The sequence below is a fragment of the Eptesicus fuscus genome, chromosome 11 (genome assembly GCF_027574615.1).
Source record: "Eptesicus fuscus isolate TK198812 chromosome 11, DD_ASM_mEF_20220401, whole genome shotgun sequence".
In the NCBI taxonomy this organism is placed as follows: Eukaryota; Metazoa; Chordata; class Mammalia; order Chiroptera; family Vespertilionidae; genus Eptesicus; species Eptesicus fuscus.
This window is the reverse complement of record NC_072483.1, coordinates 24,672,204-24,690,506: the sequence shown is the minus strand read 5'-3', so window position 1 is coordinate 24,690,506 and position 18,303 is coordinate 24,672,204. Positions and strand designations below refer to the sequence as shown.

The window sequence follows — 18,303 nt, the reverse complement described above, 5'->3', positions numbered from 1 at the left end:
GACTAACATTAACCTGTGACAAGTTTGGATCCTGTTGGTCCAGACTTTTTTTTTTTTTTAAAGCATAGATACGTGATATTCTTTGACTAATGAGAAGTCACAAAGATACTATCTTGAAGACTCTGAAGATACTGTTTCATGAGCATTTACTGTCATTTTTTTTCCCTTATAACTTTCAAGCCAAATTATGTTGCCTCCACCTAATGTTGCAAAAACTTTGGGCTTTCACCCAAAGTGATTCTAAGACTCTGGTATGGTTCTGTGTAACCTGGCATCTTTCCTGGAAGTTAACTTTGTTAGGCAGCTATTTCTATAAACAAACTTGGTAATAGGAGAGACACACATGAACAGATGAAATGCCACCACCTGCGTTTTCTCTATAACCCTGGGAAGAGATTGTGCTTGGCAATTAATTATTAGAAGTTGACACTATAAACTGGGGTTCCATAACCTTTTTAAAAGCCTTTTATACTGATTGAACTTTACTTTCAAATATGGCATGTATTCCCCTATAAATCAAGGCACTGAATTATATTTGTAGACATATTGCTTGTATCAATTAGCTATTGCTCTATAACAAACTAGCCCCAAATTAAGTGGCTTAAAACAACAATCACTTATTTGCTCAAAATCAGGAATCTGAGTTACACTTAGATGTTCTCTTATACTGTTAGGACCACAAATCCTGGACCTCCATTACTAGGTGAGTCAGTATCAAGTTCAGTAGAAGTATTCCTGGATGCCATTCATACACCAAGGGACCAGCCATAATTCATCAAAGCCTGCAGCAAGGCCAGGCTATGATGCAAGCTCCTTGACTCTTTGGCCATAATACTCGGAAAAGTCAATGAGGAATTAGATTTATAACGTTGCTGTGGAGTTTGTGGCTGGTTGTAACAAAGGACCCTAGGGTTGTGAAGGAAGGCTTTGCCTCCTGCAATAAAGAAATCCTCACCAATTGAAAAGGAGCTGCTGGGTTAGAATAGACACTTGAGTACCTGATCATAGGACATCAAGTGACCATGTGGCTTCAGTTTCCCATGATGAACTGGGCATTGTCAAATCCACTGAATAGGAATATTGAGCAATGGTCTGTGGATGGAAATTCTATATTCAGAATTTGGCCCAAGCAGGTCCAGAGGACCTAAATCTGTTAATGAACATATGGCTCAAACTCTCATTTTATCTCCTATCACTGTTATACCTTTGCCTAAACTTTTACAGACAGTAGGGTAGCCCACAATCAGAACACAGACTGATTTCCAGAAAGTGGAGAATGGCTCTACCTATTGGTCAGAGACCTAGAAGGAGACAGACAGTCTGGAAGATTGGAGACAAAGAAGTCTGTAAATGTCAGAGGACTCCTGGGTGGGCACAGACATGCAGATTTTGTAGAGACTGAGGCCAGCCACCGGCTTGGAGATTCATCTGTATTAGACATGCAGTACAAGCCAAGTTGCAAGGACTAGATTGCACCGGATTATTTCTTGTGTCCAGCTTCCCATCCTTTTGGCTTTACCTGTGACTCACTGTACACCTAGTGTAAACAGTTCTGGGGGGCCTTCAAACCCCTTTGAACTGACTACAGCTTCCTCAAGCACACTCCGCATATCTTTTCTCTTCTGCCATGCATCTTCTCTGAGTCTATGGCGTAGGACACCTGGAAGAGTCTTCTTGGCATATCCCCAGATTTACAGCCTAAAAGTCAGGATGATTATCCTATCCAGAATCAACGGTAAAGCAATGACATGAGAAGCTGATGGAAAAATGCTTCCTTATTCTGTCGATCCTTGGGTTGGAATTCTGTCAAGTGTCCTCACCACTCTGTGACCAACTCAGTAACGGCCCTGGTAGTGTGCCCTTTCTTCTTTCTGTTTTATTCCTGCTAGTTCAGAATTCCTGCTTTCTGGGATCACTTCCCAAATAAACTTGTTACAACATGATTCTTAGTCTCAAACTTTGCTTTGAGGGAACCCAGCCTCAGCCAGAACATATATGGCAAAACTATTTGCTTAAACGGAATTCAAAATTAGCTCCCTAAGAAAGAAAAAAACAACAACAAACCATTCTTCCACTGAGATACAGCTGTCACTGTCATAAAACTTAGCATAAACAAATATATCATCAACTACCCCATTACAAAATGTAACATCCAGCATACTAAAGAACTTAAGGTGACATCATTCATTACAGTATATGAATGATTCTCTTGACTAAATGGGAATTTTGTGTTAAGTAGGTGCAAAAGCTGCTAAAAAGCAAATGTTATTGAAACACACATTAGCAACTTATGAATATGTCCTGGGGGTATCTTGACCATAGAAATTATCTTTATTATGGAGCCATGAGAAGCTACCATAGGGTAGTATCCAAATCAGTTATGAAAATAAATTATTTGAAATTTTATACTTACAAATGAAAGAGGGACAAAGCATTATCAATTTTACTCTCCTTTTTATATGTATTTTTCACATCATCTTCCTAAATAGAAACAGAGGAGGGGGGAGGGGATTGAACAATCTTCCCAAGGGAGATTAGCAAAGCTCTTCCGTAAGTGAAACTACATGTTTTGAGAAAGGAAGGATTTTAAGTGGCAAAAGTAGCTAGCAACAAGGGTAATATCAAATATGCAGTCACATAGCAAAAACTTATCCAAAAATTTAAAAATAAAACCCACAGTCTTACTTTAAAAATAGGCATTTAAGTTTTCTTGCAAGGAATAATATTCATTTGATATAATTTTCCAAATTTAGTGCAATGGCTTTTTGTTATCTGACTTTTACTAAATCATAGGTTTACTAATACAGGCAAATATACACTAGAAACTGAAAATTAACTATTAAATATTATCACTGAGAATTCAGGATTAAACTTCAACTTTCCTCCTAGGGTAATTTTAACTCATTATCTCCTATAATCTTCAAAGACTTGTGGTCTATATAAATATGCATTTCAAGGATCAGGATTTTCATTGTATAGAATGAGATATATAGTTATTAGAAACTTAAAACATATACTAAAATTACAAAGATAAATTTATTGCTTCTGATTAAAAATGTGTTGACACACTGATGCTGCAGAATGGTCAAAATTTCTTAAATTACATTTTAACTATTTTATTTTTTATAAAAAGCGCAGAGTGAGCTGAATATTTGTTATTTAATTTGTAAATCCATGAAGAAAGATGACTGCATAGTCTCTGAGTCATTAACAATTAATCAGATTTCTTCAATATAAAATTTAAATGACTGGGAAGTAATCTTGAGTTTTATAAAACCCTATACATTTCTCTTTGACACTGTAAAGTATGTTATTTCCAAAATGTAACTCAGTGAGCAGTAACTTAAAATAAATTCATGCTTGGATCCAAATGAGTGATTACAGAATCTCATGTATATTCTTATTTCAGCAATACAGTGTATCTTTAGACTCAATAAATCTTCCTAATATTTGACTACATGTTTATTTGCTAACAGAACGAGTGTCGATAAAATGCATCAGTCAATAACAGCCAAGAGTAACATCCTTGGATAAGCCATGGAAAATATAAATCCCCGGTTAGGACAAAAGATATGTAAGTGTGTCATTGCCTCCCTGAATCCTCCATTCTACAATAGGACAGAGAGACAGTACTGCCATCAGATGAATGACATCTAGGGCCAAGGGATTTCATGTTTTTATTTTACCCCATAAGGAAAGCCCTCCTTTGAATACCACGCCAGAGCACCCAGCCAAATCAAATCAGCAAAGTCAATGCTGGAACGCCAACGAGCCACCAGATGGCAGCAATGCTTTTATGAATAATGCAGCACTCCGTGCAGTCCATCTAAGATTTCCTATGTTAATCATAGAACAATTCTGACTTTGGTAAAAGGACAGATTTGTTCGTCATAAAGCCAGCCATCCTCCTTTCATCTCATTAGTTATACTTTGTGAAGTATGCTTTCTAGTAGTGTTTGGGACCCCCCCAAAATATTTATGTTCTTGCACATTAAACATTAAATTGCCTTTGAATTTCATTTTGATATTGTGGTAGAAAATGCCTGTGGCTTGAAACAAATATTTTCCTTTCTGATGGACAAATAACATCTGTGGTTGTAAATGTTCCAGTGTAACTGTCAAAAGAGAAAGGCTTCACATCATTTCCTGCCACCCTCTTTGGTATATCCTGCACATCAGAAGAGTGTTCATGGCCTCCCTTTCCACGAATTGATTTCAAATCGATCACAGATCTCAGATTTTAGAAGCTTGCCTTCTACTTGATCATGGGTGTGAGAATTTTGAAAATGAAGCATTGCTTAAATTCAAGAAAAAACAAAACAAACAAAAACGAAAAAAAAAAAAAAAAATGACCAGCCCTGCCTGAGTGGCTCAGTGATTGAGCCTTGACATATGAACCAGGGCACATGCCCAGGTTGCAGGTTCAATTCCCAGTAGGGGGCGTGCAGGAGGCAACTTGTCAATGATTCTCTGTCATCACTGATGTTTTTTTCTCTCTCTCCCTCTTCCTTCCTCTCTGAAATCAAGAAAAATATATTTAAAACAAACAAACAAAACAATGATCAAGGTCTAAATTATTTAGAAAGGGAATCTCTAAATAATTTCATTTCATTTTGGAGCTCTTAGCAGCATTTTGCTAATTTCACCACTGAAGATTTTTTTGGTTTGTACATGTCCACCAAGGATGTCAGACTATTAATTTCTTCTAGGCAAACAGGTGGGACTAAGGCCAAGAATCTAGTAGTTCTCTACTAAAACAAGATTCCTCTGAAGCCTGGAGGAAGTGAATGTCCCTCATGGTCAAGTCACCTCATTCTCATCTGTTATCTGAAAACAGTTCAAACAGCTTCCTTCCTATTTCTCCCCACCGTCAGGCATTTCATTTCATTGTTTCACTTAGCTCATCTCTCAACATCCTGTTTTGTTAAGATAAAGAAAAGAGCTGCCTCCTCCCCTCCTCAAATACCGAGAATCCTGACATTTGTTCAGTGTCTTAAAGTCTTACTTTTGAGTATTTCTTTTCTACTAAATTTTGAGTAATGTGTTTAACTCATATATGGAGAGATTTTGTGCACAGATTCTACAAGTGGCTTCTGCAGTTCTGTATGAGTGCTGGCATTTTCTTTTCATCTTAAACTAGTGTTTCTTTATTCTTGTGTTCATTTCAAGCCTTTGTTTATGGATATTCACTTGGTTGCTTTAAACATTGCTCTGAGGTTCGAAAGTTTTGCTCACCATTGCCCAGATTTTTCTCCTGCTCAGTGGCTTGTGGCATGTAAATGCTATGAATATGTGTGTGTGTGTGTGTGTGTGTGTGTGTGTGTGTGTGTGTGTCTGTATTATATAGATATATATTTTTCTCTCTCTTGCCTTCAAATCCAGCCTCATTACCTTATGTTTCTAAAATCTGAATGGCATTGGTGATTTATCTGCCAGTGATCCTACACTATCCAAAAGCTCTCAATTTTATATCACCCTGTGTCATCCTTATGGGCAAGCTGTAAAATGTGATACCATTTACTGGCCCCATCTATTATGTACCAGCTTTAGGGATTAAACTGTTCCTTTTTCTGGAAGAGGCCTGTTTGCTATTAAAAAATAATCATGTTCAGCATGAAATAAACATGGCTGCTCTCTTTAAAAAATATAAAGGAAGATATTTTGAAATAGATAGGAAAAAGGGATCTGTTGGTCTGAATGAATGATGTCTTGCCAGCATCATGTAATATCTTTACAAGTTGAAAATCGCAAATGGCAAAACCATAACACTTGATGACTTTACTTCGATTCCATGCAATCCCCCACTGGCAGTGCTGGCTTTTGCTCAGATAGGGCATATGGCCTGAAGTCCCATGTTTGATTCCATGCAGCTCAGTTAGCCTCACCCTGCCTCTGTGGACTTGGGGGACTGCACTGTCAGCCCAGCAGGTCACAGCAACTATCATGCTGGATTTTCCAACACATCAAGATATAGGGTACGTTCCATGAGAAGAGGAGGGTTACATCATGATGTCAATACATGATGAGCAACATGTTTTATTCAGCCTGGTGCCACACTAAAATCCAGAATGTATTCTAAGTGCACCACTCAGCTTTGAGCAGACAGGGTGAGCTGTTCCAGAAGGCACTGTGAGGTGAGTTAACCAGTGATCTAAGCTCATCAGGACACATGCAGACATTCTTCTACTAAAATTTTAGAAATATCAGAAGCCAAGTTGACATTTCCTTTACATTTTTTATTTTGATTTATTTTATTTCATTTTGAAATTTTAAAATCTTGATTCCCTTAGTTAACTTGGGACTAAAGTTTAATGACTATTGTCAAGTTTACTGTCACCCAGTTGCATTATGCTTTGATGACAGTTCAAAAAGAAATGAATAGAGAAAGATAGCAACATACCCGTTAGTAGTTAATGGAATAAAGAAATGTGCAAATGAGGACATATGCTCACAGTCCACTAAGCTCCATGGGATCATCAGGCAGCATATACTTGCAATTGTTTCCTCTAATAATATATACTCAATTCATCAGTGTGTTAATTCTATACTTGAGATTATACATTTTTTATAAAGAGAGTTTTATCATTTCTTAAAAATTAAATCTGCAAAAAGACAGTGGTTTCCAAGTAACATAGTCTGAATAAGTAGGTGTGTCTCCTTTGACGGGTGTACTTTCCATCCATCAAACTTGTTTCTGTTTTTCCTTTCATCGGTCAGGCTAACATGCTCTTTAGGTCTCACCTTAGATTCTGACAATCCATTTTATTCCCTGCCCCCGGGCTCTCTCCTTTGCAGTAAATCTTAAGCCCTCCTGACATTAATATTCCTAAATCAAAGCTCCAATTATAAAATTATATCACTCCATTCATCAAATTCTCCTGTGTAATCCCACTGGCAAAAATAAAGCCCAAATCATAAAAATAATCATATTTCCTCCCCTTTAATAAAAAAAAAAGTATGGTTCTGATATCTCAGTTGAAGAAAAAAAGAGTTGCCATTGTCTCTCATTTGGGCACACAATTTCTGTATTTATCTCTAAGTGCCCTTTTGCACGTTGATTATCAATAGCTTGGGAGAAGCTTTCGGTACAAAATGATTTTCTTAAAAGTAGTAACTGGGATAAGACAGTAATTAATCAACCTACATTTACTAGATATTACATTAATTACACTATTTATAAAATAGAATATTACAAATAAATTCGGTAAGTTTTGAGGACACATTTTCTTAGTTACATAGTAGATGAAAAGATTTTCTCACAGTCTTAGTCTAAGTCTTAGTCTATTGGTCAAGTTCACAACGCAGTACAGAGAATAGAAGTGGAGAAGTCCTGAGTTGTATTTCATAGATATCTACCTCTCCTATCCAGATTCCTCCAAAATTCAGCTTTGGAACTACCCTCAAAGTGTTGTGAGAGGATGTGGTTAGTAAATGAATATTAATACCCAGTTTTATTAATACTAAAATCAGTTGTTCAGAGTTGCTGTCAGGAACAGGATTGTTTCATTTTAGCATTTGTACAGCAGGAAGGCAGATGAGATAGGGACTGTTATTTCTGATTTCCTTGGGGTGAAAAACTATAGTTGGAGGAGGGATCCTGCTCTGGGTTCTACATAAGAATACAACTGACACAGTCCAAACTGGAACACATGTCCCCAGTGCACTCCCCCACTGCACCTTCTAAGTGATGAATGAATATCTAATAGGCAGATAGAATGATTGGGGACAAGCTAGAAAGCAAAAAAACCCCAACTGTATTAGATATTAATGTTACTCTTACTCTGGTTTATTTTTAATGTCATGCCTTTTAAGATACTGTAATTCTCTAAAGTGAAACCAGCTTTACTTGAAATCTAAGTAAATCTTCCTTCTTTTTAATGTGAAGAATCACCCTTTACATTTAGTCTAACTAAAGCAGTGAAAAATGAAAGAGAAAATTGGTAAAAGCTTGGATTTTTTTTTTTAAGACACCACTTTTAACAGAAGGAAATGGATAAAAGCAAAATACTAGTAGTTTTCTTTTTGGCTTAAAATAACATTTTCCAAGATGTTATTAAATTATCTTTACATTAATAAACTTAAGTGGTACTTGAACATTTTAAGCTAAGACATATTCAGATCAGCAAGAGCAATCAAATTATGTCTAAATGTAAAACATATCCATGGGAAATATGACATGAATGTGTTTAATATATATTATAGCCAGAAGACTCCATCCAAAGTCAGAAAAGTCATACATGTAATGATATACCTATTCTGCTGAAATTTACTTAACTTTGAGGGACAGAGCCTGTTCCCCTGGGACATTTATATATTTATTAAAAGAGAAACTCACCCTAGCTGGTTTGGCTCGGTGGCTAGAGTGTCGGCCTGCAGACTGAAGGGTCCCAGGTTCTATTCCGGTCAAGGGCACATGCCTGGGTTGCGGGCTAGATCCCCAGTGTGGGGTGTGCAGAATCATCAATTTTTTTTTCAAGTGGCAATAGATATAGTTCCAATCAGCTATACTTCATTAATAGTAGAATTATCTTATTTTAAGCACACAATTGATAAATGAGCGTACTATATGTTCATGGGTAAACTTTAAAAAAGTTTTTTATATTGAAAGGAAACTCAGTACAGCTGAGGCCTAGTCACCGCCTGGCTCTGGAAAAAATGTAAAGCTTTCGAGTAGAAACTACTTAATTATTTTAAATGAGTAATCATCTACTTTCTTATATGTTTTATTGAAAAGGATGAGGAAACAGTATTTTTCTTTTGTTAATTTCATTAATAAGGATTATTTATTTATTTGTGAATTTTTATTGAATTTATTGGGGTGACATTGGTTAATAAAATTATGTTTCAAGTGTACAATTCTATAATACATCATCTGTATATTGTATTGTGTGTTCACCACCCCAAGCCAAGCCTCCTTCATCATTTATCCCTTTCTATTGTCTTCTACCAGCCTCCACCCCCTTTTCCCTCTGGTAACCATCATACTGCCTTCTGTGACTGTGAGGGTTTTTTTCCTTCTTTTTTTGCATAATCCCTTCACCTAGCCAACCTCCCTTACTGCCCCCAACATTCCATCCCTCCGATATCTGTCAGTCTGCTCTCTATCTATAAGTTTGTTTTTTGTTTGTTCGTTTGTTTACTTTGTTCATTAGATTCCACACACAAATGAAAGCATATGGTATTTGTCTTTCTCTAACTGGCTTATTCCACTTATTCTGTATCCCCCTATTTACAAAAGGGGATAAAGATTGACACTCTGAATGTCATTTGGGAGTATTGAGCCTATATTGTGAACAATATTTCCTAAAATGTTTTATGACAATATTTTTTTTCACTAAAAGAATGTAACTCTAACCTTAGCATTAACCATTGAATTAGTTAAAAGGTGTCCAGTCCTCTGATTTAATAAGCATAAAGCAGTATGGAATATAGTAAGGTCTCTGAATTTATATTTTCTTTGGGAAGACAAAACTAATTTACATGACAGGAGTCAAAAATATTTAAGTGCTAAATTAAATGTTATGGAATCCATTGCAGTGCTTGAGACCATCTTATCTTTAACTAGAGGCCCAGTGCACGTGCACTGGTAGGGTCCTTAGCGATTGCGGGCTGCCTGCCGGGGCCTCCCTCCCTTCCTCCAGCCGGCCCTGCCCCCTGGTCCAACTCCCAGAAGAACTCCAGGTCGAGGGGACAATTTGCACACTACGCTTTTATTATATAGGATAAGGGGGGCGCTCCCTGGAGGTGGGGAATGTTTTTGAGATGTACCTACCTATTTGGTAGCCATGCCATGAACCCTTTCCCTGACTTTCAAAAATGTTTTACACAGAGAGCCTTATTTTTGGAGGAAAAAAGAAAACCTAAGGGAAATTTTTTCTGTAACTTTGAAACAAGGAGATATTAAAAATTTAAAAAATTAGTGATTGTTTTAAAGTATTTTGCAGCCATTTTCTCAGGTGAACTTCCAGTGGAAAAGCTTTGTCAATGCCTGATGTATCCATGAGGAAAGGGGAGACGGGGACAGAAGCAGTTTGTATTATGACATTGCCTGACAGGAATGCCATCCTTTAACATGGTTTTATTTAGTTATTACACTATCTCTCTGTAAATGGCATTCAGGATTATTTAAGATTATGTTGTAATCCTTTTAATCCTTAGTGCTTTAAGTTTTAGGCTAAACACCAAAGAGCAAACTAGCACTTAGCAGTAATGTTTAAAACATGTGATTTGAACATCAATCTTTTAATTCACTTTCCCTGATGAAGACCTAGGGTTGCTCTTGAGTTAACTAAGAAAACTCATACCACAGTTCATTACAAATCACTTGGTTGCTAAATGTTTTCTCAAGCTATATCAAACTTGTGATGGTCCTTGACAATTATGTTAAAAGCGGAATTAAACAAAAGTTAGCAGCAATGAACATTTACTAGTATAACTTAAAAATTGGTATAACCTTTTATAGGTACAAAGTGTCTATCTGTGTTTGGGCGTATGTGTGGAAATGGTCACTATTTCCTAAGGTCAAACTATTAGATGTGGGTATATACATAGATGCACATACACTATATATGCATATATATATATATATATATATATATATATATATATATATATATATACATTTATACTTTTAAATTGATTTCAGAGGGAGAGGAAGGGAGAGGGAGAGGGGGAAGAAGAGGATGGGAGAGAAACACCACTGCGTTGCCACCCAATATGCACTGAGCAGAGATTGAACCCACAAACTAGCTATGTGCCCTGACCAGAATTGAACCCATAACCTTTTTGGTGTACAGAATGACACCCCAACCAACTTAACCACCCAGCCAGGGCAGTACACATATACTTTTTAAACACATAATATGGCTTGTCTTCATATACTTTATTATAGGCATTGCTAACAATTTTTAAAAACGTATTATTTATTATTAAGAAGTAACAATTGGGACAAAAAGTGTTGTTATAAAATATGGGCAGATATTCTTTAACTCAGATAGAGAGCATAATTCTGAGTTACTGAGAGTTGTTGAATACCAAGCCTTAATATTCAATGTTGTCTTTCTTACGTTGCCATGTACTAATCAATAAGATTGAATCTATATCAAGAGTTGAATAAAACTTTGAATATGAAGGAATTTTGGCTTCTAATACAAAAAGAAAATGAACAACTCAAATATCCAAATGGCATGTACAAAAGAACAAAATAAATGAAATCCTTCCCTTTTTTGGTCACCAATGTGTGCATCTGAGTCTTTCAAACATATCTCAGGCACATAATTTTCTGTTTGTATTCCTATTCATTTTAAGTTTGACTTCTCTGCAGACACTGTAATTATGTTGCATATAACTACCAATCCGTCAACTTTTTAAGGACAGATTTCAAATTTTAAATTATTTCTAATTTTTCTCATCTTTGATTTTTCTTGAACCAAAACTCACAATAGCCATTTGTTATCTGTAATCTATAATTCATGGACTGAGATTGAGCACCAAGCCTAATTCAAACTTGGAAGTCTAAAGCTATTTGAGTAGCACATCAGCCAAAGCTATGATGGTCTCTTTCAGACAGGAAGAAACACTTCATTACTCTGTAGGTAATGAAACCCTTGCACATACACATTCAAACATTCAACAATGTCTTAATACCATGTTTTTGAAGTATAATCGTGTTTATTCTGATCATTTGAGAGTTAGACCAGCTAATGTATCTAATCAAATATTGATGCAAGTCATCTAGATTTAGCTCTCTGGCAAATCCTTCCCAATGCTTTTCTGTTAACAGAACTATAAAAGCTATTTATATTGTTTTTCTCAAAAGGCATATATCCATAGTCTGCATCTACGACTACCTATTAGTAAATTTGACTTAATCTCATGTGTTTAGATGACAAAAAGATTTCAGCATAGCCAGAAAAATCACATGATTCACCCCAAAAAGAAAAAGCAGTCAATGAAATTTGGATTTTTTGTTAGTTATGTTCACAACATCCTTATAATCACCTCTTGTTTCTCTAGACTAAATGCTACCAGACAAAAAATAAAAGATAAAATGGATGTAAGAATACTGAGGTCCCAGGAACTGCTCAGGTACCTTACAGACAAAACTAGGTGGCAAGATTGTCACCTCCAAAAATTGACTCAAAGTGGGAATAGTTTTTAATATCTTTGGAAGTACCTATATTTTGAAATATGAAAAACAAGTAAAAATATAATAAGAGATGGTTTTTCATGTTCAGAAAAGGTTAGGATGATGCCTATCATAAATATAAGTAGCTTAAATGTCTATGTTTTTTAAAATTTATCTTTATTGTTGAAAGTATTACAGATATCCACCCTTTTTTTTTTTTTCCCATTGACTCCCTCCACCCCAAACCCTGGCCTCCTAGGCCTTCACCACACTGTTGTCTGTGCCCGTGGGCTATGCATACCTGTCTATCTATGTTTTATGTTCTTATCTATGTAAAATTATACATAAATATCTTTCATCAATATTTGCAGCCCTAAATATCATATATTTGATATATAGTATATTTGACTATCATCTTTATTTGTAATCTAATTTAATTCTTCATAAGGTTAACAGAAGGAACTAAAAAAAGGCTGCTTTAGCCCAACTCTAAGAGTTCTATTGTTCAAGAATTATATCAATGTCAAATTTTTGTCTTTATTTTATAACATTGGTAACTAGAATGCTAAACTCATAATACAAATAAACTAAACCACTTAGCTCACACAATCCAGTTCAGAACTAGTCATACTGACCATCTGTGTTGTCATAGAGGCTAGGATAATAACCTCTAATTTTTGTTATTTATGGCCAAATAGCACAAAGAATAAGAAATTGACCTACAATTCCTTAATTTAAAACAAAATTTATTTTTCCTTCTCGATTCTGAAAATTCACATTCTAATCACTTCCGGTTTTAGTCTTGATTTCTAGGCAAGTATATTTAGTTTTTCATTCTTCCTTTTTTGTTCTTTTTTTATAAATAACATCATATCAAAAGGAATACCTAAATAGAATAATACTAGAACCAGAAAAATAATTTATTCTAAACATAATTTATTCTCTGGTAACCATATGAGGTGATGGATGCGTTAACTAATTTTAATAGTTAAAAGTGATTTAAAATATTAACCTGGGTCAAGATTTTTTGGATAAACCTGAATTAGCATCTGAAAAGTACAGAACAAACTAGAAACCAGTTATTTTTCTCTAGTAAGAATTCAGATAGAAATGTCACCAAACTATACTTCTGTAAGACTCAATATATTAATTTCATTGATGCATTTAAGAACAGAACTGACTTTTCTTCAAGAATCAAAATAGTCTTTGAAGACATTTAATATATTAATTATAATAATCCAGTTTCTTGGATACTAAATGATATAAATTATAAAATATACCCATAAAGCTATTGGTTACTTTGGAATATAAAAGTGAGTTAAATCTCATATAAAATAGAAAAAGATCAACCTCCATAATCTAAAGTTATTAATTGCCAAAGGGATTTTAGTAACATCATCTGTTAAATATTAAGTTTTTCCATTTACTATTTTTCAATAATTTCATCTGTTCTTTTCATTCAATGAAAAGTGATTGAATTATTAATCACATTTATTTGTCCAAAAACTCTAATTATGCAATATGGAAAGGTCCAATTTTTATAGCTGTTCAGCTCTCTATATCCCCCTAAAGCACACTGGTAAGTATATTTTATGACAAGGTGAGATAAATGACAATGAATGCAAATAGTTTATAATTAGTGAATCTTACTTATGTATGGTCTGAAAGCTCTACAATAAATCTAAGTCAAGCATTCTAGGTTTGAACCCCAAACATCTAGCAAATACATTGCAAAATTCAATGGCTTTTGAATTTTGAATGACAACAAACAAACTAAAATTCAACAGAAGAAAAGGAGTCGGTTTTTTCACAATGACTTTTGCACAACTAGTTGCAAATGAAAATACACACGAAAATGTCACAACAAGGTAGTCTTATTTTGATTACCCAAGATACCTCAGATTCAGAAGGAATAGGGATAAACTGAATATATGTAACTCTCTTACCTGAAAGACATTCTTTCTGCTTGATTTTTCCTTGGCCCACTCAATATGTGCTCCACATAAATCCACACTTTCAGGTTTGTGCCCAGTTTTCTATAAATAAAAATGAAATAAGAATAAAAAGCATACAACATTGGTGATGCATGTCAGAAAAAGAAAATTTATTGAGTTAGCAGCTATACATATTTATGATATAAAGCCTTTCTTTTTTAGTTTCAAAGAGATATTTGAACCCTCATGTTCTTTGCAGTATTATTTACAATAGGCAAGGCATGGAAACAACCTAAGCGTCTGTCAATGAATGAATGAATAAAGAAAATGTCACACACACACGCACACACATTCTGCAAAAATTATTCAGTCATAGAAAAGAAGGAAATCTTGCCATATGTGACAACATGAATAAACCTAAAGGGTGTGAAGTAAGTCAGACAGGGAAAGACAAATACTCCATTATCTCACACATATTTGGAATCTGAAAAGATTAAACTCATAGAAACAGAGTGTAGTTATCATGGGTTAGGGAAATGGAGAGTTGTTGGTCAAAGGGTACAACCTTCTAGGTATAAGTTCTGGGGATCAAATGTACAGCATAATGAAAATAGTTGACGCTGTACTGTATGTTTGAAAGTTGCTAAGAGAGTAGATTATAAGTGTTCACTTTACAAACATGCACACACACACAGGTAACCATATAAGGCGAAGGAAGTGTTAACTAACTTTAATGTGGTAATAATTTTGCAATATATACAGGGTGGTGCAAAAGTAGATTAATGGTTGTTTGTATAGAAAATAATACAATAATTAATAATAAACTCTGTGTTTTGTGTACTCAGAATTGTAAACCTACTTTTACCCCCCTCCTTGTCCTATATAATAAATCCTATCTAATAAAAGAGTAATATGCAAATTTTCACTCCAACACACAAGATGGCTGCCCCCATGTGGTCAAAAATGGTTGCCTCCATGTGGACACAAGATGGCTGCCACAAGATGGCCAGCAGGGGAGGGCAGTTGGGAGGGACCAGGCCTGCAAGGGAGGGCAGTTGGGGGCAATCAAGCCTGCAGGGGAGGGCAGTTAGGGGTGAACAGGCAGGCAGAGGAGGGAAGTTGGGGGTGACCGGGCCTGCAGGGAAGGGCAGTTGGGGTTGGGGGGGGGGACCTAGGCATGCAGGGGAGAGCAGTTGGGGGGGGGACCAGGCCTGCAGGAGAGGGAAGTTGGGGGTGACCAGGGCTGCAGGGGAGGGGAGTTGGGGGCAACCGAGCCTGCAGGGAAGGGCAGTTGTGGGGGGGGGGGACCCAGGCCTGCAGGGGAGAGCAGTTGGGGGGTGACCAGACCTGCAAGGGAGGGCAGTTGGGGGGACCAGGCCTGCAGGGGAGGGCATTTAGGGGTGACCAGGCATGCAGGGGAGAGCAGTTGTGGGGGACCAGGCCTGCAAGGGAGGGCAGTTGGGGGGGACCAGGCTGGAAGAAGAGGGCAGTTAGGGATGACCAAGCTGGCAGGGGAGGGCAGTTAGGGGCAATCAGGCTGGCAGGGTAGTAGTTAGACATCAATCAGGCTGGCAGGGGAGTGGTTAGGGGGTGATCAGGCTGGCCAGGAGAAGCGGTTAGGGGCAATCATGAGGACAGGCAGGTGAGCAGTTGGGAGCCAGAAGTCCTGGATTGTGAGAGGGGTCCCAGATTGGAGAGAGTGCAGGCTGGGCTGAGGGACACCCCCCCCTCAATACACGAATTTCATGCACCAGGCCTCTAGTATAAAATAAAAGGCTAATATGCAAATAGACCAAATGATGGAACAACTGAAACAACTGAACAACTGGTTGCTATGATGTGCACAGACCACCAGAGGGCCTGTGCGGAACATAGTGGGCATTGGCCACAGCAGGATGGTGGTGCAGGTGAGTGGGGGTGCCAGACCAAGGCAGGGTGCCGGTCACTGTCATCAGGGTGAGCCTCTGGTGGTTACTGAAAATTCTTTACTCTCGTGTGCCGCATTCCTGCCCCGCACTTGCACCTTGCTGCCAGTGCCCAGCGCCGGTCCCAACCACTCGGGACCATCAGTGGTGCGAGTGGAGGCTGCCAGTCCTGATTGCCCCTGAGGGCCTCTCCACCTCCCCCTGCTCCTGAGGGGCGATTGGGGCAGCAGCCACCACTCGCACCCACTGATGGTGCTGGCCCTGCTCACAGCTGCTGCTGGAGCCAGCCCTAATCACTCTGTGTTGTCAGTGGGTGCAAGCAGGGCCGGCGCTGTCAGCACATGGGAGCGGTGATGGTGGGAGCAGGGCTGCCAACAGACAGGGGTTTTTGGGCCGTGGCAAGAGGGACCAGGCAGGGTCACGGAGGATGGGCCGGGACCTGCCCCTGTGCCTACGGCAGCCTTGCGGCCCACAGTTCCTTTCAAGGTGCACGAATTCATGCACTAGGCCCCTGGTATGTATATAAAATCATCACATTGTACACCTTAAATTTATGCAGTTATTTCTCAATTTCATTTCAATAAAGCTATAAAAGGAATAAATGTAATCAATATTTCTTAGGTGGCAATTGTGTACCTCTTAGAAATTTACTTTTCAGATTTTTAAGAGTATACACATAAGTATATGTTTATTTGTATTTAATAAATTTAACTTAGACTAAGTAGATTACAGCATATGATTCCTTTTGCCCAGTCCAGTGTGGGTGTTACTTAAAAGCTATTTTTACTTCTTTAATTCACAATACTCAATTAATGAGAATATCATCTATACTTGCCTCTTCATATTTTCATTTGGTTCAAATGAATCCTACTTATATAAGTTTACATTTGTATAACTCCAAATATTAAACAAAAGCTTACTAGTTTTGGAAATTTCTTAACAACTTTTCAAGAAAGTGATGCCAGATTTCAAAGACTCCACTATTTTTCTATGTTCTGAGCTATTCTAGATTTCTCTATAAATGCAGTATTTTTCTCAAACCATTTTTCATAGAATACAATTTTTGTATATAAGGCTTATGCTATTTTTAGACAATGTTTTTAGTAGTATAAACTTTAGGCTAAAACATGAAATTATCAAAGAATGGTAAAAATGTCAAATCTCTGCACAATTGTTGCCTCGTAGCCACTATGACCAATTCTATCAATTTAACAGAAATAGACTATTTTCTGAAAAAGCTAGAATTCTATTTTTTTAAAAAACACTAAATTGTGAAGGTCTTTTTTGGCAACTCAATAAAATTTTTTTGTTTTTTTTTTTTTTTAAAAACACTGTACAATTCAAGCATATCTTTCCTTCTGGATAAATTCAGCTGGCAGGACAGCATATCTTGCTTTTGTTATTTGGTAATAATCTCATGAGACTCCAACCAAGATGAGCATGCCCTTTATAGATGCTCAGTCAGTGAAATATTTTTACTGGTCCATACACACTCTATGACTCAGGTGATCGATATTGTGCAACATATCAAACCATGAAAATGATCATTGTCAAGTGAGTTTTGACATGGAAAAGTTACAAAACAACCTGCTTCTTCTGCAGTTAATTAAATTATAGGGTACTCAGACACAACAAAATAACCATTAGGATTATGCAACAAAAGAGATTCCTTTCCCATTGAGTGCAGTCAGGGGAAACAAAGATGGAATTATTTTGTGTAAGAAGCATTTTTCATAACTATACATTTATTTAATTAAACAACTGTATGAGGTAGGTACTGTGATCACCATGTTACAGGTAGGAAAACATTTTAAGGTGGTTAGGTAAACTTTCTTGGTAATATAGGTAGCAAAGGAGGAGCCAGAATTGAAATATGATCAGTATCACTCCAGAGTCTGTTCCTAACCACTATGTATTCCTTGAAAATTGAATTTACACTATAATCATACTCATATTAAAACATGTCATATTTTGGGAAAATATATGCCTTTCCTACCATAATACAGGCATATTGATGTAGTTTCTCTCCTCTGTTAAATTTGATCTTCCAATGAGAAGATCTTCCCACCAGTTTACCTGGAATACCTCCCAATCTTCACATGGCTGATTCTGATCCATCAGATCCCAACTAAATGTCACCTTGTCAGAGGTCTTCTCTGACTGTCATATAGAAGAGTGGCATTTCAGCACTCCTGATTACTCTCTATCTCACAACTTGTTTCAATTTCACAATAGCCCTCCTCCAAGCTGAAATTAACATATATATTTTTATACGCGGTCTGTTCTCCTCCCACTAGAATTAAGCTCTTGGAGCCAG

The 18,303-nt window shown here is 36.9% G+C and overlaps 1 protein-coding gene across 2 annotated transcripts in view; it reads right to left on the bottom strand.

Moving 5' to 3' along the window:
• The window catches only part of ARHGAP15 (Rho GTPase activating protein 15), a 648,004-nt gene that overhangs the window by 500,877 nt on the left and 128,824 nt on the right, over positions 1–18,303 (bottom strand). For both annotated transcript variants that reach the window (XM_008143494.3, XM_054722880.1), the window contains exon 6: positions 14,074–14,163. In XM_008143494.3, the coding sequence (XP_008141716.1) occupies positions 14,074–14,163 (90 nt within the window). The remainder of the gene's footprint in view (positions 1–14,073; positions 14,164–18,303) is intronic.